The 24,485-nt window shown below is 40.3% G+C and overlaps 2 protein-coding genes across 13 annotated transcripts in view; one reads left to right on the top strand and one right to left on the bottom strand.

Annotated features, from left to right (window-relative positions):
• Positions 1-400: 400 nt before the first annotated feature.
• Positions 401-22,653, bottom strand: CEP57L1 (centrosomal protein 57 like 1). Of its 11 annotated transcripts, none has more exons than XM_042822511.1 (12): positions 22,581-22,621; positions 17,785-17,830; positions 10,911-11,055; positions 9,004-9,171; positions 8,302-8,423; positions 7,745-7,849; positions 7,358-7,435; positions 5,549-5,647; positions 4,753-4,830; positions 4,428-4,648; positions 2,952-3,096; positions 401-860 (listed from the first exon to the last, which is right to left on the bottom strand). In XM_042822511.1, the coding sequence occupies exons 1-12, from the start codon at positions 22,616-22,618 to the stop codon at positions 636-638; spliced, it is 1,470 nt and encodes a 489-aa protein (XP_042678445.1). In that variant the 5' UTR covers positions 22,619-22,621; the 3' UTR covers positions 401-635. The 11 variants fall into 11 exon arrangements, with proteins under 11 accessions (XP_042678445.1, XP_042678455.1, XP_042678504.1 ...); XM_042822521.1 differs by lacking the exon at positions 22,581-22,621 and adding an exon at positions 21,757-22,156; XM_042822570.1 differs by lacking the exon at positions 17,785-17,830 and having other exon boundaries at positions 22,581-22,653.
• Positions 22,654-23,259: 606 nt separating this feature from the next.
• SESN1 (sestrin 1) overlaps positions 23,260-24,485 on the top strand; it is a 73,554-nt gene continuing 72,328 nt past the window's right edge. For both annotated transcript variants that reach the window (XM_042816748.1, XM_042816741.1), the window contains exon 1: positions 23,260-23,523. In XM_042816748.1, the coding sequence (XP_042672682.1) occupies positions 23,260-23,523 (264 nt within the window). The remainder of the gene's footprint in view (positions 23,524-24,485) is intronic.

The raw sequence follows: 24,485 nt of genomic DNA, 5'->3' as shown, positions 1-24,485 counted from the left end.
TCAAGTCTGTCAAAGTCCCTATGGATGGCTTCCCTTTCCTCCAGCACGTTGTCTGCACTACACAGCCTGGAACTGTCAGCAAACTTTCTGTGGGTGCACCCAATCCCACTGACCACATCACCAATAACGATGTTAAAAAGCACCTGTCCCATTAACTGATCCTCGAGGAATGCCACTGGTCTACATCTGGACATAAAACGGTTGATTACGACTCTGAGTATGATCATTCAGCCAATTCCCTATCAGCTGGGTGATCCATCTGTCAAATCCACGTCTTTCCAATTTAGAGACAAGGATGTTTTATGTCACAGAATCTTCAAAGAACCTTCCTGATGGAGATGGTGAAGAGCAGGACACCAAAGATTGCATATTATTTTAAGCCTAGAAGGGTATGGGCTTATTTGACAAGTTAATTAATAAGCATTTAATTAATCTGTTGAAACATTTCATTACAATTCAATGTACTGGAATTATAGCTATGCTACATGAAAGTTAATAGAGGTGAACAAACTGACCTACCAGTTATTAGACAGTTTAGAATGAGAAATGCTATATTTATTTTATTTTTAAAAGCTACTCTGTGAAATTCAGTATTTACTAGCTGTCAGACAGCTTCAAAAACTTTATTTTTAGAATTATTGTTCCCACACAATGTCGTCTTTTTTCAGTGTTGACTGAAGCTTCTGTACACTTTTTAGCAGCTGAAGGGAGCTTCTGCTTTTCTGCCCAGCATGAGATTTGGACATACTTTCCCTTACAGTGCCTGCAATCTCCTTTGCCTCCTTTTGGTTATCACATTTTGGTTTGACATGAGCTGCCTCTTTCTTCAATTTCTGAGTCTTTCGCTTTAATTTCTGCACCTACAAAGAAAGATTTCTAATTAGAACATTACTCACTTTGCTACTGCTTACTGCTTACCAAATTTCTACCAAATTCCAAACTGAAGACATCCAAAGGACTTTTAAAAATCATTAGAACCTACTAATCTTGCATATAGTTGTCTTAGTGAAACTAAAAGTATTACAGAAAACATTATAGAAAACTGACCTCATCCACACTCAAAAGACTGCTGAACCCTGTTACTCCGTTAAGTAAAAATGCTTGCTTAAAAGAGCCTGAACATCATCCGTAACCAATTTATATTTACAATGGTCTTCTCCCATTTCAGATTGTACCAATGTAACAACAGCAAAGAAGCTATAAAACCTGTACAGCTTATTATGAATCACCATATCTGACAGCTTACTTTGAAGCCTCACAACAAAGTCAAGAAACTAAATAAGTATGGTTGATTGCTATAGAATATTTTTTAGATGTCAAATATAAAGCCTTGACTTGCATTTGGCATGAAAATATCTCTTCTTAAGATAAAATTAAGCTGGAAACATTCCATACACCAATTTGGGTTATTTATCCATTTCTGAAAAAATTAATTTTAATTGCATTCTAAAGTATATTATTAAGTGGGAAACACAGAGATGACTACAGTATTTTTAACATGACAGGTTCTAAATGCACAAATATGTACCAGAAATATTAACATTGATCTGCGTGAAATTCAAATAAATAGGTCTGTCCATGAAAACAACAACAACAAAAAAAAAAAGGCCAAAAAAACAACAGATACCAGATGTTACAGGAGTGGCCTGTATTGATAACCAAGGTATGATGGACGGTAATCAAACAGACAAGCATGAAGAATATGCTATTTACATAATGACTGTAAGGCATGTGCTCTGATAAGGCTGTGCCACAGCACAGACAACTTGCCAGCAAAAGATCTACACTCTCAAACACTCAAGAAGGACAACAGGGTTGCACCACAACAAATGTGCCACTCTTCTTCCCATCATTCCCAAATGAGGCAGATTGTAGCCATAAAGATATGCAAAATGAAAAAGTAAAGGTGCTGTTGCCCATTTTCTGAGGATCATGTTACCAAGATTCTAAGGCAAAGAGTAACACCAACTGCTGGCTTCTCAAGAATGTTAGATATTAACCCATACATCAGTAGACATTGCCAAGAGAGTCAGCAATGACTCAGCAGTCCACTTTTCTCAAATGCAACCCCAACGAGACTTTGAAATAAGTGTTTTTGTAAGTATATGGGATAATTAAAAGTTTAACTGAGTAAAATCTATCAAAGAATGAATATAAATGAAGTTGGTTGCATTTAAATTAAATATCACTTCCCCCTTCCACAAGGTCTCACACTGAGTTCTGTTTTGTTTCCTGCATAAGTAAAGCTCTTACGGGAGCCTATTTATCCTACAAAATAAGATGAAAGAACAGAAAAATATCTGACAGAATTATAGGTTGCATTTTTTATTTTGTTCCAAAGCAAATTGCTACAAGCAGGCTGAGCAGCTCATCTACAGAAGTGTGATTTTCTATGGACACGTACTTGTTTTTTATGTCTACAAAAAATACTGACAGAATGTGTATAGATTAAGGATTAAAAAAAAAACCTAAAAGGCTTGTCTGGCTATGATTTTTGAGAGAAGTTGCAGTCAGTAAACTATTTGGTTAATAACAAACTTCAATCTTTCAGTAAAATACAAGACATTCAAGCCTGTCTGTACAGGAAATATAGCTTCTATTTTCTCATTCTCCAGATAGAAAGGGCACAAAGGAATGAAATCTCAACAGCCCATCTTAATACAGGGAGTGAAAGTGACAGACTGAGCAACTCTGCTCTATACTGAAGAACTGCCACAGGAGAGGAAGTTTTCTCACTGGTCTACATATCTACCTGCCAATTCTAAGCACCATTTTATGATTTAAAGGAGGAATTGCAGGTACAAGAACACTGAGTTAGCAACCTAATGTTAATCACCTATACTGAAACAACCTAGCTTAAGCATTCCAGTGGCATTCTAGTTACTGACAACAAAAGGTAGAGCCATTTAACAAGAGTGTTGCTAGCTGGACAGTTCACATTTTTTTCTTACGCTTTTCTCATGTTTTTTCAACTTGGATATTTGTTCTCCTTTACTGTTCATTTGTTTTACAAGGTTATTCAGCCTCTGTTGTAGATCTTCACGAATTTTGGAGTCCTGAGTCTCCTGGATCTCCTTCAGAAGTACTTGATGTTCGCTGTTAAAAACAAAAATGGCACAGTTAAGTATTCATGATATAGCCTCTAGGATTTCCTCCAATAGTTTCAATGTATTGCACAAATTGCCAGCTGTTCTGTCTAGAGTACAGCAATTTAGCATTATTTACTCCCTTACACAATACACATTCATCTGGAATATATTCACTCTAGAAAAGAGGGTGTTTGTTTTTTTTTCCCCCCAGGGACTCTGATTCTCATTTCAGATTTGTAGCTGACGAGAGTTTGGAAAGTAAACAGAGGACAACAGCAGCTATGAAGTTCTTGCCCAACTTAGTGCAGACTTTGAAAGCTTACTGTAATACAGAAAAGTGTTTTTTAAATTAGTAATTCAAGTTAGTTTTCCTTCCAGACTATTCAAATTGAAATATTCTCCTCAAAAAGATCAGCAGCAAATTGTATTGTTTAATTACATTAATCAGGTTAATTAAAATGAATGCTTTAGACTCACTTGATACATGGACATTTGAACAAACTGAAAGCATAGGCTCTGTTAGGTAATCTTTTTCCACAGCTCAAAGCTTTTTTTCTAACTTCTGACTAACTGTTGGTTCTTGACACTTTAACAGGGACAACTGGTTGTTGCTGCAAAGAAAAATATTCCTGTCCTTGAACTGCTATGATTAAACCAACCATTATTTTTTGAAGAAGAGATTGGTTGCCAGTTTAAATGTTGCCACATCAAATGTTTCAAACCAGTGTCAACATCCAAACTGGTTTAATCAACACGTCCTCCCCTGTTCAAACCTCAGCTCATCATGTTGACATCTATATGACCAGCTGCATAGCTTTAGCTCACAATTCTACAAACTTGTGTTAAAATAAAGATGCCTAAAAACACAACTTCTCTTTCACATTTATTTGTATGGCAAGAAAGATACATACAGTCCCATTTAGAGCATTGGCTTTTCCCACACTCCGCTCATTTTCTGGCAGGAAAGTATGTTTCAACCTTCTTAAAGTATTGTACATGAGAACATTCTTGGTATATTTTATAGATCTCGTAGTATATTTCAAATTTCTAAAAATCCCAGGCCTGGAAGATTCTTTTATTTGCTGTGTTTCTTACTTCAGTAGCAGATAAGCGCAGGAAAACAAACTCAACTAAAGAGTATTTTGCTCACTTACAAGATCAGTTAAACATCAGGACAAAAAGAAGTTTTTGAATGAGAAAAATCCTACCAGCTAGGCTTGCTCACGAAATTCTCACATGTAGTCCTACATTTGGTAGGTTTGAGTATAGTACACCCACAGCTTCACAGGGCTATTGCTGAAGTCGTTTTTACTCGTAATACAGAGGATGACTACTCACAAGCTCATTTGGCTCAGCTCATCTTGTATTCCCAACAGAAAGTCAGAAAGTCTTCTGGTGACAGCAGATGATGAGGATACAGATTTTGAAAGAGTTGTTTGTCCTGAAATTCCAGATCTATTTTGGATTTGTCTTTGTGATGAGATACGTGGATTGCGATGCTTCATAATATGCAACACATTTTGCACATTTGCACTAAGAGAATGGCTGGAGCTGACAGACTTAAAGAAGAACAAGTAAGTTGTCTACAAACATGACTAACAATTACAGCAAAGAAACTGAAATGGCAGATGCCAATTTAGCGAGAATTTTTGGTTTCACTCACCTTCCCAACCACAAAAGGTAGCACACCTGCCTGTACATGAAATTGTGGGAGATGAATTTCCTTCATCACAGGATTTTTCTGCCATAAAACAGAAAAAGAAAGAAGAAATTTCAGTGTGCTGAACCAACAGTGCGATCTTTCTTTGTTTTGTAGAATAACAAAAATTCAAATAAAGAAGCTGTGAAATGCATCAGCTCAGCTTCCCTCATGTTTTTTTAAAAACATTTCCCTACTGTACATAGAAGGAATAGGATTTTCAAACAATAACAGCTGAGATAAATTATCTTCCAGATTCACTTAGTAGATATGTTGGCAATTAGACAGACATTTTAAAAAATTGAGTTTTGCTTACTTAAGCAAAACTAGAGTTGCAAAATTTTGGCTGACCTGTAACATTTGTTGCAAAATTCTCTTGATTTCAACAATCCCTCTAAAACGTGCCATCTTAGGATGGCCTACTTTAAAATTACTTTGGAAGCTAATTTTGCCAGATAAACTGAAAAGCAGATAAGGCAGGACATAGGGGAGGAAAACTGTAACAAAGGTTGTTGTCATGGTAGTACAGGAACATTTTCCAATGAGGTGCTGCCAGCTCTGTCCCAGTTTTAGTTACCAAAAGCAAAAAAAATTAAAAAGAAAAAATGGAGGTATTGGGCACTGTTATTCACTGTGGAAACTGAACAAAGTGCAGCAGACAAATCAAGTGGCTCTTACATTACCATTTTTCACAAATTCCAATCTCTGTGTGAGTCAGATGCTATCAGCGAAACTGTGATAATGAAAAACTTCATGTTACCTTCTTAGGGCTTTTTTTTTTCTTGCTTCTCTTTTTAAGTTCACTTTCAGATGAATCCAAAGGCATCAAAATTCGGTTTATCTCAAATTCTGTCTGAAGCTGTGTGCATAAACAAAAAGAAAGCAACTATTTAATACAACATTAGAAGTCTGAAATAACAGAGTCTAATTAATTCTTTCACACATGAATGAGAGCCATTTAAGGGCACTATTAACTATTCTGCTTGGAAAGCATAACCTATGCTTAAAAACTGAACAGGTTACTGGGATGGTATGGCATCAGACATAACTGTCTAACAAGTTTCCATTTTCACATCCAGCTGCAGTAAGTGTGCTTTTCCACTATAACGCCCAGTAACTGAAATAAAACAATCCTGCTGCTTGCTAAAGGTCTGATCATAAAATCCAAAGAATGTGAACACTGGGATCTTACAGCCTGGAGACAAAAAGAGCTGAATCCATCTGTGTATCATGGACGTCAAGCCTACTGGACAATCCACACGTTACTCTGAAGTTCAAAGTTGATATAAAGGCCCATGATAAACAGGATAATAGCCATTCCCAAACCAAAAGGACAATAAATTTGTTTTGGCATGCGCAGCACTTCCGGCTAAACAATGCTGGAAGTTCATCACTGCACTGAGATTACTCTAATTTTTCTGTCATCAAAAGGAAGCTGAATCAGCTGTGCCACACCCTGTGTTTCCAAACTCAGATCCAACAGACCTAAACCGATCTACAGTGAATCAAGGTGGGACAAATAGTAAAGACCCAATTCATTGTGCTAACCTCCCTTCTTGAGCAAATGTTTATACTACTGCTAAGGTCAGATTATTTGTTCTGGGAGTTATTCTTAATGTTACTCAGAACATAAAGTCTTCATAGCTGGCTTTCTGCTCTTCAGCAGAAGCAGCAGTTTAAGAAAGAAACCCCCCCAGTATTGCAGGTTTTCAACTGTGCCATTCTGCTGTATTGTGGAGGTAATCAAATATCTGGGCCACCTACTGCAAGGTTCCTGGACTGATGAAAGCAAAGTGACCTTAAAAGAGATATAAAATTACCTCCAATTATTTATTAATTTAAGCTTTCAGCTTCACTTATGGATGCACTGTTCCAAGATTCTTCATCAGCTCTGCACCCCCCACTCTGGGGAATGTCACCACAAACAACTCTTTCAAAATGGTTGCTACCTCTCGACGAAGATTTAGAATACTTGAATCTAATTTGCTCCTTTGTTTCTTTGATTTTGCTCACTTTGAGAAATATTCCTCTCTGAAATGGGTGATGGCCCAACAAACTGACTGTGACTTCACAGAACAACTAATTATACAAACTCTCTATTAATAAGCAATGTATCACCATTAAAGAGCCTTCCAACATTACATTCATTACATTAAATTTCAGCAAATCTTAACAAAAAGGAATACAAAGAGAACGACCACCTTACTTGAGGTATGAGGGTACTTACATGACTATTTTTAGTTACCTTAAAATGAGATTATCTGATTCAGTTGCAGTTTCTCTAGAAATTAATACTCTATCTAGATCCCCGATTACAGACTTAAGGCTGATGAATTCTCATTAACACAAAACCAAGCAGAATCTTTCCTGATCAAGAAACACAACACATTAAATTTTCCCTCATGTAATTTATGACTAGTCTAGTTAGTACTCCAGGAATTTTCCAGGAGTCAGTACTCTAGGATTTAAATATATAGAATTTAAATGTTATTAAAAAGGTATCTTGGACAGAGAGAATAGCTTCCTTCAGTAACAAAAAATGAGATCAAATAAAACTGTTTCAGTCTACCTGAGCAGCTTTGTCTTGTATTAGCTTGTACTGACGCTCTTCTTTACAAAGCTTTTCTTCTAAATGTTTGATTTTGTCCTGAATTTGAAAGCAAGAAAGCTTAGTCACACTTCAGTTTGTCACACTGAATTCAGAAACCTATAGTCGTTTGTAATGGTAATCTGGGATAAAATAGGAACTGATGGAATTTTTAAGGCACAGAATGGAAAAAGAAAAAACCAAAACAATTTATGAAAAAGAAGCCAAGGAAGCCAAGCATTCACGCAGGTGTATTTGATGATCTCAGCTTTAGCAGAGAAAACTTTTCCAAAAGTTTGCACTATTAACAGTATACCACATAACTCATATCAAATGAATGACTTTCAGACTAATTCCATGTTTACTTACCTCTACAATTCTCTGAGTAGCAGTAAGTTTAAGACACTCTTTTTCTAGCACTTCAAGTTTCTCAAGTTTTGCATGCAGTTCCATCTGGTTCTGATTTTTCTCTTTCTGAGGATAGGTCAGAAAACATAAGCCAGAGTAAAGCTGGCAACTAACTAAAATTATTTCAGACTGAAAAAAAAACCATACAAAAAAAAAAAACCCAAAAAAACAAAACAAAGAAACCCCCGTACACTACAGTAAAGGTGTTTAAATAATTTAAATTTTGTATTTTTAAAATTGCAAAGTGATGAAAAATACCAGGCAGACAAAGAAGACTTACATTTCCAGCAGTCTTTTTGTCTATCAAATGTGCAAGTATTAGCATGGTTTTACTCATTTAGAGTGACATCTAGGGAGTCTTTTCTTACAATGCATTGAATGGTTGTCAACAACCAGCTGGATAGAAAATTGCTTCCGTTTGCTATCTGTCATACTACACAGAGCTGAGGAAAAATGAGGAATACATTTTTATATTTTTAACTACTTTACTACTTTGTTAGTATGTTAAAGAGCTTCACCTGTTGTTCTAAAATCATTTTGTTTTCCAGTACTGCACTCTCAACCATTTTCCTCATGTAATCCAGCTGTTTCTCCAGCAGGGAGCAGCGGGATTGTGCTGCATTTAACTGCACACTTACATCTACAAAGAGAAGCAAAGATGCTCAGTACAGCAGTGGGAGTTATATATTTAACTAGTTTGTCATCTCTCTGAGGAATTCTCTATCTTCAAAAGAGACAAGAATAGTTTTGTTAGTCTGAACAAGTCATGTGGTTAAATGTATTTTGTATATGACAAGAGAATCAAGATGCTTTTCCAGAGACAGACTCTAATATGAATTCCAAAGGTGTGAGCTCTGCTGTTACGTTGATTTATATCAGCAGAATCTAGTTTATTCCCTTCTACTTACTTTTCTCAAGTTAGCAGTGTTATACAAGTGAGCAGATGCTAACTTATTGTAGCAGTTAAACACACCACCTGAAATCTGTTTACCTTTAAAACAGTCTTATGAGTTATACAGTATCTGGTTAAGATGCGTAAAAAAAAAAAAACATCTAAACTTTATCCACAATTATCAGACTTCTGCCTTCCACACTTCTGAAGAAAAAAAAAAAAAAAAGGAGGTTGCATTAAATTAATTAGCTGTTTGTCAAAACAAACACTCCCTGGATTATGCAGTCTTTGAGTTGGTGTGGCTACACCTTATCATTCAGAGAAATACCTTTCCTCTGTTGCATCAGCTTGTGATGTGCTGTGTCATTTTTGAAGGACTCAAGGTCTAAGGCCTTCTTATACTGAGCAGCTGCTACAGAAAGGCTGCACAGATTCTCCTCAGCATGTGACCTCTTCAGCTCTAGATAGTGGATCTTTTCTTGTAGAGTTCTCAGGGCTGCCACCACAGTTAGAAAATAAAGCATCAGTTACACTCAGCTCTCGTAACACAATTCCTCATACTATTTTTATAAAACGCTTCAAATGGAAAACTACTACCTAGCTTTTCCTTCTAGGATCAGATCTAAAAGCAATGACATTCTCCAACCATACAATTACACACTCAGAATGTACGTAGGAGAAAGTAAATGTGTTTACTGCATAGGTGGAGAATAAAGAACAGAATAGCAAAGCTATTAAGCTATTTTCAGTCAAAACGTTGGCAAGCATGAAGAAATCACGCCAAATCAAGTACAGCAAAACGTGGTACTCAGACCTGTTAGTATCTGTCTACAAAGGAGCAGGGAACACAGGTATTTAAGTTAGGTATCCAAGTTTTTGGAGCAATGCATCTGGTGTGGACAGATTAAAAAAAGAAAAAAAAAAAAGATTCCAGGCAGGGGGGAAAAATCAGATACAACAGGACATTTTAACAGAAGATGCATTTTTAAAAACATTCTTGTTTCAAAAGTGAATGATTTGTCTGTCTCATTTCTTGCATTTAACATTAAAAAGAAAATAATAATAATAATCAGAGATTTTGCTTTTAGCCTCAAATCAATTCCAGAGTTAAAATTCTGAAAATAACTTAGAGCTGCTTACTAGCTCTCCAAGAAGCTATAAGTTTAAGACACATTCCCAAACAAGTTCAGCTTCTTGTTGGACATTTCATAAGCCTTGATATTTTTATTATACCAACTCTCTTGATAGAGGAATATCTAGCAAATATTGGATAGCTCCATAAAAATAGCTCCATAAAAACTCCAAGCAGCTTTACTTAGCCTAATTAAGATAAGTAAATAAATAACAGGTCCCAGAGAGCAGAAGGGGCCACTTCTTACATCTTTCTGTTAGGATACCAAACATTTCCTCATTTAAACATTTAGCTGCACAATATTGAGCTGAACGTCTTAATCCAAATAGTCCAAACTCTATATGACATTATGTAAATTCTGTAATAAACTATTCTTCATATGGAGAAGCCACAAAATAAAGAACAATGATGACATACACACTGATTATGTCTATACAGTATTGCAAGGTTTTATATTAAATAAAATCCAAGTATGGTAAACTTGTGATTTGCTTAGTAATCTGGACAACTTAAACCCAAGCATTTGTCCCGTGAGCTCCAGAGAGTAATCACTGATTAAGACACAAGATAATCATCATGGATTCATGTTTCACATAGACAAATATGCTGATAACTTACCTGAATAAGTTATCTTACTGTTCTATTCGCAAGTTCTCCCAATACATCACATGACACAAAAAAGCTTAGAAGTGATTTAAAGCTAGAAAGAGTTGAATAACACAGCACAAAGCCAGTTTCAAGTCAGTGTACTGTCATGTCTTTTTTTTTTCTTTTTTTTTTTTTTTTTTTTTTTTCTTTTTGCCGGATTTAAAGCATGAACAGCTTCTGTTGAGTTTGAAGTCTTCTCCTTTGCTTTTAGAGGAAGTCTGACGATCTTTAAGTTAAACAATTTTCTAAGCCAAAGTTTATAAGGATGTCAGAAGGCTTGCAGCAGTTTCCATTCCAGATGTACGACTTCAGGGAGACTACTCCCTCTGGACACATATACATCCTGTCTTACTGACTGATAATTGCAGCAAGTCATTGAACTGGGTAAAACAAAATGGAGACTTTGCTCACGAGATTTCACAAGAAACAATTTAAAAGACCACTTTCTGGCTTACCTTGGTTATAGCAGATAGAAGGCCCACCGTCACCAGCAACTGCCAACTTCTTTGGTTCTCCACAAACAAAGGGTGCAGGAATCATTTTAGCTGGAGGCTGAAGAAAGCTTCCTATTAAGCTGTCCTTTGATTCAGAATCCATAGCCTGCAAAAAGAGAGCTTTATAGTGACTTTAGCTTTTTAATGAACTATGTAACAGTTTTCAAGGCACCTCACTGAGCAGTCCCTGGCTGTATTTATATTAAGCCAGATCACTTGCATAAAATAATAATTTAAAAAGCCACATATAGCCAGAGGTATCGTGTATGTTAATGCAATTCCAAAACAATGTCTTCAGTAACACTAAACACAACTGTCCTCAAACAGCCAAAATTTTCTAAGATTTTTCCTCTGTGTTTTCTAAACTTAATAGTGACCTTCTAAAAGCCAAAGATTAAAACATTTTTGTAGCATCTATTTTACAGAAGTTAGCATATGCCTCTCAGTGGTCTCTGCAGAGCAAGCATTGCAAGTTTTACAGTCTGTTTGTACAGGCTCCTTATTGTTCCGGTACATTGTAATAGTGTCAGAGTTCGTTGTTTTTGTTTAACATACGGCTTTATTATGTAATAAAGACATGGCTTTTGACATAGTGTTGAAATAACAAAAGGATAGTTAACATGTAACCTTCTCATGATTACTATGAGCATTCTCACCATTATTAAACTTATGTATTAATTCCCTTTCCTCTCTACGCTTTCACATTCTTTATTTTATCAGAAGCACATTTGAAGCCTCTTCATGCTTAGTCGAACAGTGGCTTTCCTTGATACTCAAGACATGACCAAGGAAACTTGCACAAAGTGCCTTGGTATAGTATAAGCTCTAGGAAAGCAGACCCTTTGAGATCAGTCCATCTATATTCTATGACAAGTCATTCAAGCCTCATTTTGTTGTTTACATTGGGAATGCTATGACAACCAAGCATGGGCTATAGGTCATACAAAGAAAGGCTATAGGTCATAGAAATGATGGAAAAGAAACTAGTTTCAAAGATATCTTTAATATGTTTGGACTTACTGGTACTTTAAAAATTAGTTTTTCTTTTGTACTCTTTGCTCTTCTACTCATCTGCTAATTCTACTTAGGAACGGCAGAGACCAATTCCAATGTTGCACAAATGCTTTCACTGAAGTACAAACTTCATTGCCCTTTATTAAAGGTCCTACCAATTCACACATTTCAAGTAGAAGGAGTCATTCACTTCTGAAAGCTCTTACCGGGTCTTGCAAGTAGTTGGAAGTGTAAACACAATGCCAAGAGAAGGAAGTTACAGCACCTTTTAAGCACATCATGGCTACCTACCAAATTAAGCACCAAACCAAGCACCTCATTTGATAAATCTAAAATTTTTTAAAAATGAAGGTTGTATACAGCTTCAGTTGCTGGAAAAGCAGCTTATGTGAAGGTTCAATGATACAACTGTGGTACCGCTCAAGTTTAAAACATTGCAAATTCTTCTGACAGAGCAGCAGTGGTGCTATCAGCCCCCCCAGGACGTGCTTCTTTGTGAGAGCTCCAAAGAGAGAGCTTGCTCCTCATGCACAGATATTCATAGGTGCTGATTTCCCAAAAGTGACAAAAAGAAGGTATCTAGTAACAGAAGAAATCCTAACAAAAACCATATGACAGATATGACCATAAGATATGACAACATAAGATAGGCAAATTCATTCCTACTGGATAGGGAAGAAAGTTTTCAGTGAAGAAACAGTTTTCCACTAACAGCTCTTTCAGTACTGCTTCAGAATACATACAAAATTAAAAAAAAAAATCACATCCATCCACACCACCTCTTCAAGACGTGCAAGAGGTACATGGAAACACTTTCCTTCTCCCCCAGGCTGTCATCACAGATGCATTAATATCAGCATCTCTTTGCCAGGGCTTGCTTGACTTCATGCCTCCCAGACTCTGCTGCTTTTGCATGTTAGCACCCCTGAGGCAGATCCTGCATTTCAGGGTGGTCCATCCAGCACCAGCACAGCCCCCCTTATCCACCCTACCAGTGACCCATGTACCACTGGCCTTTTCCAGAAAGTTCCCTGGGTGGCTCACAACTGTCTTGTGCTGGCTGCCCGCAGCGAGACCATGCAGCTAGCTCTTGGGGCTTGGTGGCTGACTCATGGGGGTATGCTGCCCTCATAGGCAAGAGGTCCCACCTGGTGGCCACAGGTAAAACTGGCTTGGCATGGTGTGGGGTACCAGCATGATTTTTCACAAAGTACCTATAATGGCACAGAGTACAAAATAAGCAACACTTACCCTTCCATTGCTTCTCAATTCCTACACGTTGGTGATGAAAAAGAGTAACAAAAATGGTCCATAAAAATGTGCATGTACACACACACAACAAACTGCCTGCTGTTGCTGCTAACAGTGGAACGCAATCTGGAAGAGCATAAGAAGACCACTTTTGTCTTTACCGTCTGACCCTTCAGCAATCAGCACAACTGAAAGCTTGCTTCTTCATGAGTTGCCATCCTTCCCTGGAAGGAACCATGCTTTCTTGCAAGTCTGCAGCTGCTACAAATCAATTAGTTTCCTTATTGCCTTCCCATAAACAACTTCTGCTGTTTCCAAGGAGATGGGTATGCAGGCGGTTGTAGGAAGGGCAGTGATCCAAAACAAAACAAATAAGAGAAGGAGGGAACAAAGCACCAGAAAATTTGAGAAATTCTATCGAGCCCAGTAACACAAAGGTGGGGGGACCTATTTGGGAAAAAGGGAAGAGAACAATACCTTTTCGTTTGGCAGGTGAAGGAGGAAAGTGAAAGGAGCGAGGCCAGCTCAGCAGCCAAGTGATAGCGACCTAGCCAATCCTGTTTGGGCTACAGCATGCACATCCACCATTTCACCAGCACAGCAGAGAGTAATGTGCACCTTAGGGCAGCACTGGCTGCGAGAGCTCCCCAGGCCACTTCTAAGAGCAGGGACTTGGCAATGGCTGTGAAGGAAGGTAACACTGCACAACTGAGACAGTGATGTTTGCAGAACCCCTGCTGTGGACATAGTTATGGATTACCACAGCTTCTCAGACGCAGAGGATACAATAGTTTGAGGGAATGGTTGCTATAGCGTCTGGAGGCTGTGCAACACAACTGCTTCAGAAGAGGTGCTCTAGTGTAGACAAGCCTTTCAGTATCTTAGGAGGTAGATCTAGATTATAATACCCATTCTACTCAGGTGCAATATCTACAATGCTTCAGGCCCCAGATGAGGACATAGATCAAGAAAAGGACCAAGTCATTTATACCAGTGAGACAGCAAACAGAATGAACGTTTTCAGCCCACTAGAACAAGAAGCTTATGAGAAAATAATAAAGTACGCAAAATATGTTTGGATGTCAGCTGTCAGCTTGCAGGCAGCAGTGAGCTTGCATAAAGGCTGCTGGAGGGTGATCATGCCCTTATTCCCTTCAACTTTCATACCCCAGAAGAGGGCAAACAAGTTGGACTTTGTTACAAACAGATGACTATTTTCTCACGGTCATCCAAGCACTAATGTGATTTATCATTACACTATCTGTATTTATTTTTGCTGAATATGGCCTGCATTGAATCCCAGAGTACTGGATTAGGCTGCTGTATAAATAATTGGAATTTTAGTTACTGCTATCTTGCCCAAGTATGTGAACAGAAGGGATTTACTGAGTAAATCCCAAATGTTACAGAAAGACCAGTTATGATTTCCTTACTCTTCTTCTCCCCTCCTCTCCATTCCACCCTTCAACTTTTGGCATTAAATTATTTTCTAAAAAATTTCTACTGAAGTCCAAAAATGTTTTGCCACATATACAATTATGCCACATGCCACAGAGCAGAGCAGCACATGAAAAAGCATGTTAGGATTGAATTGTAATAACAGGCCCAAAAAATAATGCTGGCCTAACATTTTCCCAAAAGATATACACTGCAGGAATAATGTGACAATGTAGGGGATGCCACTAAGTTCTCCAGCACTTGTTATCTCAGAGAGGTCCTGGGTTATTCAGATTGCCACAAGAGTAATTTTTTAGAACTAAGGAAAAGAGATACTGTCAGAACAGATTCAAAGACGGCAAAAAAAATGGAACAAATGTGGAAAGAAATACAAAGATAACTACGTTTTGACCTGACCTTCTGACGTGCACAATTCATGACGCTTTTTCCTTAATGGAAAACAAAGGCTTAGATGAACTAAAGAATGATTCTCTGTTTACCTGACACATTCTAAGAGAAATGCTAAAAAACTGCCCTAAAACAGGCTATACCAAGAAAATCCCCAAATGCTGGCCGCTGCCTTGTCTATTTGAGCCAAGTATTGTTGGCAAAAGGTTATGTTAGAGGCCATTGTAATGACACAATTCAAATTAGTGTATTTTTTTCTCCTTTTGCTTTCCTTCAAGAACCAGGAAAAAAAACTCTATCAGCTGTACTGGCTGTGTCGCAATGCTCTTTCAGCCTCATTCCTGACAGACAAAGAACAGCTTTTCCACTGACCAAAATAAATAAATAAAGTTGCAGGCAAACTGCATTGTTGTTTTGGGAACACCCAGTGTCTAGCATCCTGACACAGCCACTTTAATCAGTTCGAAACACATGACCTTGTTCAGGCCGTATCTAAGGAACTGGTACTCCTGTGCCTGCTTTGATCTAAACAAGCTAGAAACGCTATGGTGACAGCTGCAAAACTAATAGGAAGGGAAAAGCTAACTGAATCGATAAAGCATTTCAACCTGTCTTTAACTTCACTCAAGCCTCACTTAAAATGAGTTCAGAATCAGCAACTAAAATTTGTTAGAAGAGTTAAGAAACGTGTTGGCAACGTGTGATTTTTTTTTGAAAAGTTGACTCAGGTAAATCCATGGGAGCTGTTGTATTCCTGTTTGTGAGATAGAAAGGAAAGTCTAAGAACTTGATATATAAAGGCCTAGTGCCTACTTTTTTCTTCGAGACTTCTAGTCTCAACCTATCCATTCCCGAACTTCAAGTCTCGTGTAGAACTTTCATACAGTATCTTTTCTTGGTCTTAGAAGAAAAGAAATTACACTGTGTTTTCTCATGACATGTACTGTAAAGCATGGTAAAACCTAGTACTTTAATGAACAAAATTCCATCGAGTCAGTCCTGTAAACATCCATACTGCTATTTCTCTAGTTCTTGTTTGCTCAAGATAAAAGAGAACAAAAAAGAGGAATAAAGAAATTGTACTTTGAGCCAATAAGTAAATAAATAACATGGTGAGGAAAAAAACAGAGCTTTTTTGAAACATTTTCTTTTTTTAAGGCAAAGGTTCTAACCTGAGAGTATGTGAAACAATCGTGTCATAATGTCGTAATGAGCTTTCCTGTTTTCTTCAGTCAGCACAGGAGACCCAAATCCTCATTAAAATGGGCCTTTGGTCATAAGTACATGATGAAATCATACCTTTGTGGGGAAGTTGAGCTAGTGTGAACTGCTTTAATCTGTACGTGCAGATGATAACTGAACTTAACGTTCAGAGGAACAAGACTGCAAGTTCCTATCAAGTAACAGCTGATATGTTAGCATGAAAACATCTGGCCTGGAACAGAGTGTTATCAAAGCAATTACATTTCCATGCCTTTAATCACTCCAAAGTAATTAAATACAATCATTCTGTAGTAAACTTCAAACGCAAAAGTGAATATTATCAATGGTCACTAGTACACTTCCTCAATTCCCTAGTAATTCAGTTTCTCTTATCTTTTCCTTTCATCCACCCCCATGCTACAGTTGCTTTTTCTCCCTCATTGCCCCTCTTTCCTTGTATTTATACCATCTTATACCTTTGTTCCTTGCTATTCTCCCTTTGGACTTCTTATTCTCGCACCCCCTTTTCTAGCCTTAAACTCTGGCTTGTTTTAGAAAGTTAAAAAGACGTTTTCTTCCACATAGGAATAACTGTTTAGTTTCTTCCTTTCATACTTAGGATCCATTTCCAACAGATAGTATTTGCTTTTAGTATACTTGACTGATGAAGAAATTGATGGTGCTCTCCTCAGAAGTGTCCACGACAAATGCAAAAACCTATTTTTTCTATCCACTATTATTTTCTGCTGCTGATGCCACATACTGTTTTCCATATATAGTTTGCTAAGATTGGTCACTTCACTTTACCCTGCCAAAATCCACTTTTTTACTCATTAGATTGAAAGCAGCTTTTCAGAGAACAAAAGAAGACAGGAGGAAATTACAGACTCTGTGTATTTACCCTAGATTCAAAAGAGGAAGACTTGGCTGCTGTGCAAGAGGAAGGTTTTCAAGGGAAACTGTTTCCAGTATAGAAATCTATGTATCTGTGTAGAGTCAGAATTATTAGAGATTAGAAAGGCAAGTGCAAAAAAAAAAAAAACCAAAAAAAAAAAAAAAAAAGAGAGACAGGGTAGGGTGGGGTAAATGTATATGTGGGTGGAAGTGACAATTATAATGAAGAAATATAATAAGGCAGGGGATAGCTGCTCTTGATACTGACTCATTCACAGAAAACACCTTTTACTGTGTGATAATTTTCATCTTTTACATCTCAAACATTTGATGGGATCATTGAAAGATGCTTCTGAATGTTGCAACTTGCCCTCTAGGTAGATAAAACAGACTGATTGTGTGCCCACCATTTTTTTTACCAATATGATTTTTTTAGGAAAATATCTTTATCCACCCATCCTTCAGCCTAGTATGGAGAAGAGGTAAGAGGTACATTTTTGGCCAGAACATCATGGCAGGGATGAGCTGAGAAACACAAAGAGAGTAATTGTTCATAGGATTTGTCTCCTTTTACATACTGCCACCCCTACTTTTTTCATACACTTCTGTGCTGCTGATAGCTGGGTACCTGGCAGGGAACAAGAATTCTATTCTCCATTTGTACAGCAGGCAACCTAAGAATGAAAAGAAAAGAAAAAAAAAAGAAAGATATTAACAAGGAAAGTATGTTTCCTTCCTGGCCAGAAATAATTCTCAAAGTTATCTTTTGTCACCAACAGTTATTTTAAAGATGCAGAAAAACAGCAAGCAGATTTGAGTATAAGAACAATTCCTCAACCTTCTTTCTGAGATCTATTACGCTTAAGATCAATTTCAAATGACATTATCTACTTATATGATTTAGGATATGCATAGAAACTCACACTATACATCCACATTGTGCACCCTGAGTAGATATAATATCCTAAGTATCAATGTAAAATAGAGTTTGCATATAGAATGGCATAGTAAGTACCCAGAAAAGCAAAAATGATGTGTAACTACTTCTGTCCTGAGTTGTCTGGGAAAACTTACAACATTCAGAGAAATCCAGCAGGACACTTGTGTCACATAATCCATATTTTTCAATTTCCATTACTTCAGTGATGCAGGAAAAATCTGAGTACGATGCTCCGAAATCCTGCACAATGTTGCACATATAAACTGACTATAAATTAAGAGAAATTTCCTTTCTTTTCACCTGATGCAATTTCTGGCTGCAACACAACTTAGAATGCAACTGTGCATCTCTATGGACATGATAAATTCCTGGTGTTCTACATGACCTTAGTAAATCACAAAGGGATAGGACTGATACAGGATAGATGTCTCAGCCTTTCAGCCTCAGGGCTGAATCCTGTATTTGGTTATGACTGGCTTACACTCCCTTCATGTAAAGAAGGTGCAGTTTTAAGGCCAAAACAAGCAGTATACTCAGCAGGGGAGCTCATAAGAGCTATTGCACGGAAATGCTATGAACATGGATGTGTGTGAAGTCACACCCTGGTGCTTGGCACCTTTTTCCTCTTGGGACTCAGAATTTGGAGCCCTCTTCTAGTGGTGAGTGCCAAAATCTGGTCTTTAAAACAATGAATAAAGAGTCCCTGTAGCTTCTCTGGTCTGTGTCTTCATTTCAAATGGCTGCTAGCCAGAGCATTTTTCTTTGTGTTATTCCTGGAAAATACCAAAGTCTGTGTAACTGCACAGCCCAAAGGTGTTTGAAAGTCCTATTTGGCTGTCAGCAAATAAAAAATTCCCAGTAAGCAGCATTCATTTTCTTTTAAAGCATAGCTGGAGGAAGCAGTGTCCAACTTCTCTATGCTGTCGCCCAGCAGTTAGAGCACTGGCCAGGAAGTGGGAGTTTAATGGCTTTCCTGGGAAGCATTCATATCACATCCCTGACCACCATGGTAGACTAGGAAGAGGAAGAGCAGGAAGGAAGCAGGGAGTCACCACCTTTTCGTTTGAAGTTATGACCCTGTTCAGACAAGCACAGAAGAGTATAAGGCAAGGAGAAGGCAGCTGACGCAAAAGACAAAGTAAAACAAGGATGCATCTCTCTCCTCTACTGGAAGAGAGTCCTGGGTTTATTTTTGCATCCTTATAGTAAACAGTCCCTGGATAAAACAACAGAACTGGCCTGGGAACAACCACCAGGGATCTCCTCTCCTAGGTCAGCACCTATGGCTACAACACCACACTCCCTCCCCTGTACCCCCTTCCTTCTCTTCTACACCAGTGCCACATGTTTGCCATCTTCTCTGACAGGGACACAATTTCAAGTGATGAGGGGATAAACACTTCCCTTCCACTTGCAATCCTTCTGAACACCTAGGACACTCTCCCGGGAGCTACCAGGTGTTGACATAAATCCCCCTGAACTGAAAGCTGCATCTCTCATCACTGTGTTGTCACAGTGAAGGTGAGTATTCTGCCAAATGCAAACGGGCACCAAAACTAGCAGTGGCTATTGACAAAAGAACCTGACCTTACTGGAGTGAGTCTGCTGGGCTCAGAGAACTTTGCAGTGGGACCTCGCTCAGAGCTGCTCTACCTACAACCCAGACCACAAGTGGGCATAAAGAGCAGATAGGTATCACGATACACAGCTTGGTGCAAATCTGGACATTTCTATCCAAAAACAGGCTAAAGGAGTTAGTTGGAGCAGAATTTCTAGTTCTGAAGTCTAACCCTCAGTCTTTCAGGCTGCATTCATATGGTTACATGGCAAACAGTCAGCAAGTTGACAAAATACAAGATGACTTTGCATGGTCTGTAGTTCTGGTTAATGAGAGCCAAACTCTTAAAGCAAGACAGGTTTCAGCACAGTCTTTGTACCAAGAGGATCTGGACACCTAAGAAGTGATGGCTCACTTCCCCACCCCTGCTGTACTGCTGACCACTGTGCAGGCTGGCAGAGTTTGGTTCCAGCGCAACACACATCGGGCCAGAACACACTGTAGATCTACAAGCACTGGTCAGAAGTAGAATGAGGCCACATTTTCTTCCACATCATACATTGTTTCATCAGTGAGGCCAGCTTGCCAAGAAGTAGCTTGGGCCTCACCTCAAAGATGGTGCCAGAGTACCCCCTGGTCTTGTGGTGCCTCTCTAGTAAACAGGACTTGTAGAACAGAGGGATCCCATACTAAGTATTTACCAGTCAAAGTTAAATAAGCCTCAGTGAACATGGATGTAAAGGAAAGCATTTGAAAGAATCTAATTTAAAAAGCAGTTCTCTCTGAATTGCACAAGTTTTACTGTGTTAATAGTACTATTTCTGCAGTACTTGAGTAAACAGACATTGCAGCAAAGTGACATATTTTGTGATTTTTGTGACATGCGGAAACTGGTAATAAAAAAAGTAAATAAAATAAAATTCAGAACTTTTTCTAATTCTGCAGTTGGATATAATTTGCATATAGCTATAAAAGTCTGTGTAATTAAAATAGAGGGAAGTTGATAAACAATCAAGGAAGGAAATACCAAGATTTAAAACAGCCACAAATTTTACTTCAGCTTATCATTTTAAAAACTCAAATGCTCTAATTCTGGATGAGTTGCCAGATTGTTTCCTTCATAATTCTGCCTTTCTCTTATCCGTTCTTTCGGGATCAAAAACAAGCATATTAACCTCAGCCAGCGAACACACGAATCAAACAAACACATTCCCCTAACTTCAGGCTCTGATTAATTCTGCTTATAGCCTTTGACCTTGATTTCCACAGTGTCTTGCAGTGAATACAGAAGCTTGACCCAGTATCGGAAAACCACAGAGATTTGGTCTGGAAAAAATAAAGCCACCTTCATCTCCATTACCAAAGCGCTACATTAAAGTCTATCAAACAAAGAGCTGAAATTTGAAGTTTAGGCCTTGGAGCCAGTTTCACAATCTGTTTCCTGTAGCCAGAGTTCATTTGCAGTCAGTGGAAAAAACAACTTCTAAAAGATAAAAGGCAGTGCAGTGACTTTCAATCAATCTTAGCACTCAGTGTGGGAATATGAGCTGTATTAACATCTGACAGCAACGCTTCAGCTTTGATTTTATTTTGCCTTATTGATCTCTGATGTATGTAGGCATTGTCTGAGACATCTAGCAAGTACAAGCTTACCATGGGAAAAACGACACATATCCAACCTCTGCAGATCAAGATCTAGATGGAAATAAAGCAAGCATTCGTGACATGCCTGTGCACAGGAAAGCTGGGAGACCATAACGAGTGGCAACAGAACAGGACAGGAAGCTGAAGTGGGAGCTAATTAAAAAAAAAAAAAAAGAAGAAGAAGAAAAAAAAGAAAACTTAAAAGGCACTGGCTGTGTTATTTTCATTGAAACCACCAGTTATGATGGGTGGAGGCCCCGAGTGCTCAGAGAAGCAAAGACTGATGTTTATAACAGGTAGCGATGACTTTGGTAGATATTTTGTTCACATAGGTGCCAAAGGCCTAGAGGAAGCAGCTGTGTGGAACAGCCCAGGCCTGCACACACTATGAGCAATGGCAGCAGCCTTGCTGCAGAAGGCTTTTGTAGGAGGAAAAGGAAAAAAGGAGATTGGTCTACCTTGAGAGCTGCAGGTAGTGACAGAATGATGCTCCTTTTGCAAGCTGTGGAGAAGTTGTGCCAGGGTGAAAGGAATGCCAGCTGAAGAAGTCAGACTGTCAGTGAAGGAGCTGCTGGTGGCTGGTAGCTGTGAGCAGCCCAAGCATGGCTCCTGGAGCCTCTGGATCCCTCAGTCCCTTTGTGGTGTGCAGGTGGCTGATTCTGTGCTCAGCTGCAGCTTTGAGTTTGGGATTTGAATTGTGGGAAGTATGAAATAACTGTGCCAGGTGACACAGCTCACATCTTGCTGACTTCGCCCTGCCCTGGCCCGCACTCTTCCCCCTCTCCGTCAGCCCCAGCACCATGCTGGGGCTGGTTCAGAGCAGGGAGCTGACTTGGCTGAAATGGAACTCGAATCTCCCCCAAAATGCTTGTTTCCTGCAGAAAGGAAGGAAGGAGCCTGCATGCCAGGGATCAGCAGAACCAGCCCACTCGGCACCGGGCCTGGATAACAGCCCTGCAGAGTGGCTGCTCGATGGGAATATCCCAGGGACTGTTTTCATTTTACAGTCAAGTTTAGAAGGTCACTGTACTTCATTTGCAATGGCTGTTTTTCCTCCCTTCTGCTGATACACTCACTCAGGCTACACCAAAGGCTCCGCCCGAGGAGCCCATTTGATAAGCGTTTTGCCAATGCACGTTTCTTTAGTAAATCCTACCGCCAGAGCTCTTTTAATTATTTTACTGTTGGCAAGTCTCTTTTTTGAAAAACCTGAGGTGACAAGAAAAATAAACCAAGACAAAGGTAAGAAAAGACCCTTGTTCAGCACTGACTTCTCCCTTACCGGTTCTCACCAACACCCCGCTGCGGGCCGGGTTCCATCCAGCCCCAGCCGCTCCCGCCCTACCGGGCGTCGCGCTACCTCCTGGGACGCGTAGTTCCGCCTCGCTTACCGCCGCGGGGCCGCCCCGCAGCCGGACTACGCATCCCAGCCCTCCCTGGTGGCTCTGCCGCTCCTCGCCTCCATTGGTCCGCTGGCTGGGAGCGCTGGAAGACGATTGGCTGATAGGGACGTCCATCACGTCCTCCCCGAATTCGGGGGCGGGGCCGCCCGTGGGCGAGGGGTTCTCCGAAGGGGGGGACTGGCTGGGCGGCCCGGCCCTGCTTGAGCACGGTGGGGCGGGCTGAGGGGGCCGCCCTGCGCTGGGGCCTGGGGGGAAAGGCAGGGCTGGGACCGTACCCTCCCCTCTTCTCCATGCCCAGGGCGGGGAGGAGGAGCCGCCGGCACCGCGGGGCGGTGGCCGCCCCGCTCCCCGCCGGCTGAGGCGAAGCCCCAGCGACTGGGCTCGCGGTCGGCGGGGCTGAGGGAGCGCCCGCCCTCCCCTCATGCCGCACGGGCCACCGGCTCTGGGCTCGTTTTCTCGGGGGGGCGGGCCGGCTGTCCGCGGCCGCGCGGCTCCGCCATGGGGCGGCCGCGCCGGGGCTGCTGAGGCGGCGGCGAGGAGGCGCCGCGCCCCGGCCCCATGGAGGAGCGGGAGGGCGAACTGCGCTGGGACGGGCTCTGCAGCCGCGACGCCGCCACCCGCGCCGCCGCGCTGGACAACGTCGGGCAAGCCGTGCTCCGCCGCAGCCAGAGCGTCGCTCCCGGGCGCGCTGCCGGCGGGCTGCCCGCTGCCGCCGCCCGGGACGGGTTGAGCGAGGCGCTGGTCCGCCTCCTGATGCTGTCCAAGCGCTGTCCCTTCCGCGACGTGAGGGAGAGGAGCGAGGCCATTCTGAGCAGCGTGCAGGTGGGCGACGGGGGGGGGGACGACCTCTGAGCTCTGAGGGGTGAGTGCTGGGCGGGGGCGGCCGGGAGAAGGGCTGAACTGACAGCTTTAGTGCTCTGCTTCTGGTCTGCGTTGCTCGGTAGTGCCGGGTTGTTTCGTGCAAACTCAGGAGGGACTGGGGGATAACCACGAACGTGGTTACCAATTAAAATTGTATATCAATGTGGGAGGTTTCTGAGCTTTTAATAGCTGTGTCGCCTTCAATGCTATTTAAACAGAGCCTGTCAAAATTCTTTCTTTTCTTTTTTTTTTTCTTTTTTCATTTCTTTTCTTTTTTTTTTCTCTCCCTCCATTGGAATCAGTGAGATTCAAACTCCTGTCCAGCTCGGAGATAGTCCAGCCAATGCGAGATTTACCCAGTAACCGCCTGAGCTAACAAATAGAAGTGTTACTTTGTACTCTTCTCTTGTTACAGCTTAATTATAGTTACTGACGCTGCAATTCTCTTGCTCACCTCACCAGGTTTTTTTGCAAAAGTCCTGAAGCTGAGGCTTCCATCAAAGGAGCGCAGCAGTACTGCTAAAAATACTACAGAGTAGGAAGAGGAAATTAAGGTGTTTCTGTTGCTCAGAGTGCATGCATAGAGCCGTGCCTGGAGTTAGCTCCCCGATTCCCACTATTGTGCTTTTTTTCCCTGAACGTTAACAGACTAAATATAGGGGAATTTAGGGAAGAGAAATGTTTATTTATTTCTCTTTATTTTTGAATGAACTTGTATGTAGTTCTGTGGTTTGCTCTGTCCTACTTTGAACTGGTTCAAAGCAATTCTGGCTTTGGATTACTCAGGGTGATAGGCTCTGTTTTAAGTTGCGGAGCTCCTCACTAGTGTGCAATAAAGGAAACTTGAACTTATGCAGTTTAGGCTGTATGGGGCATTTTCTCAAGGCAAATTGACCAGTAAGAGCTGCAAATACGTGTGTGTC

Source organism: Centrocercus urophasianus, unplaced genomic scaffold (genome assembly GCF_019232065.1).
Source record: "Centrocercus urophasianus isolate 14NV4802_14NV808 unplaced genomic scaffold, USGS_Curo_1.0 seq_10, whole genome shotgun sequence".
NCBI classification, from domain to species: Eukaryota; Metazoa; Chordata; class Aves; order Galliformes; family Phasianidae; genus Centrocercus; species Centrocercus urophasianus.
The sequence above is the reverse complement of the archived record's forward strand: the minus strand, read 5'-3'. Positions and strand labels throughout refer to the sequence as shown.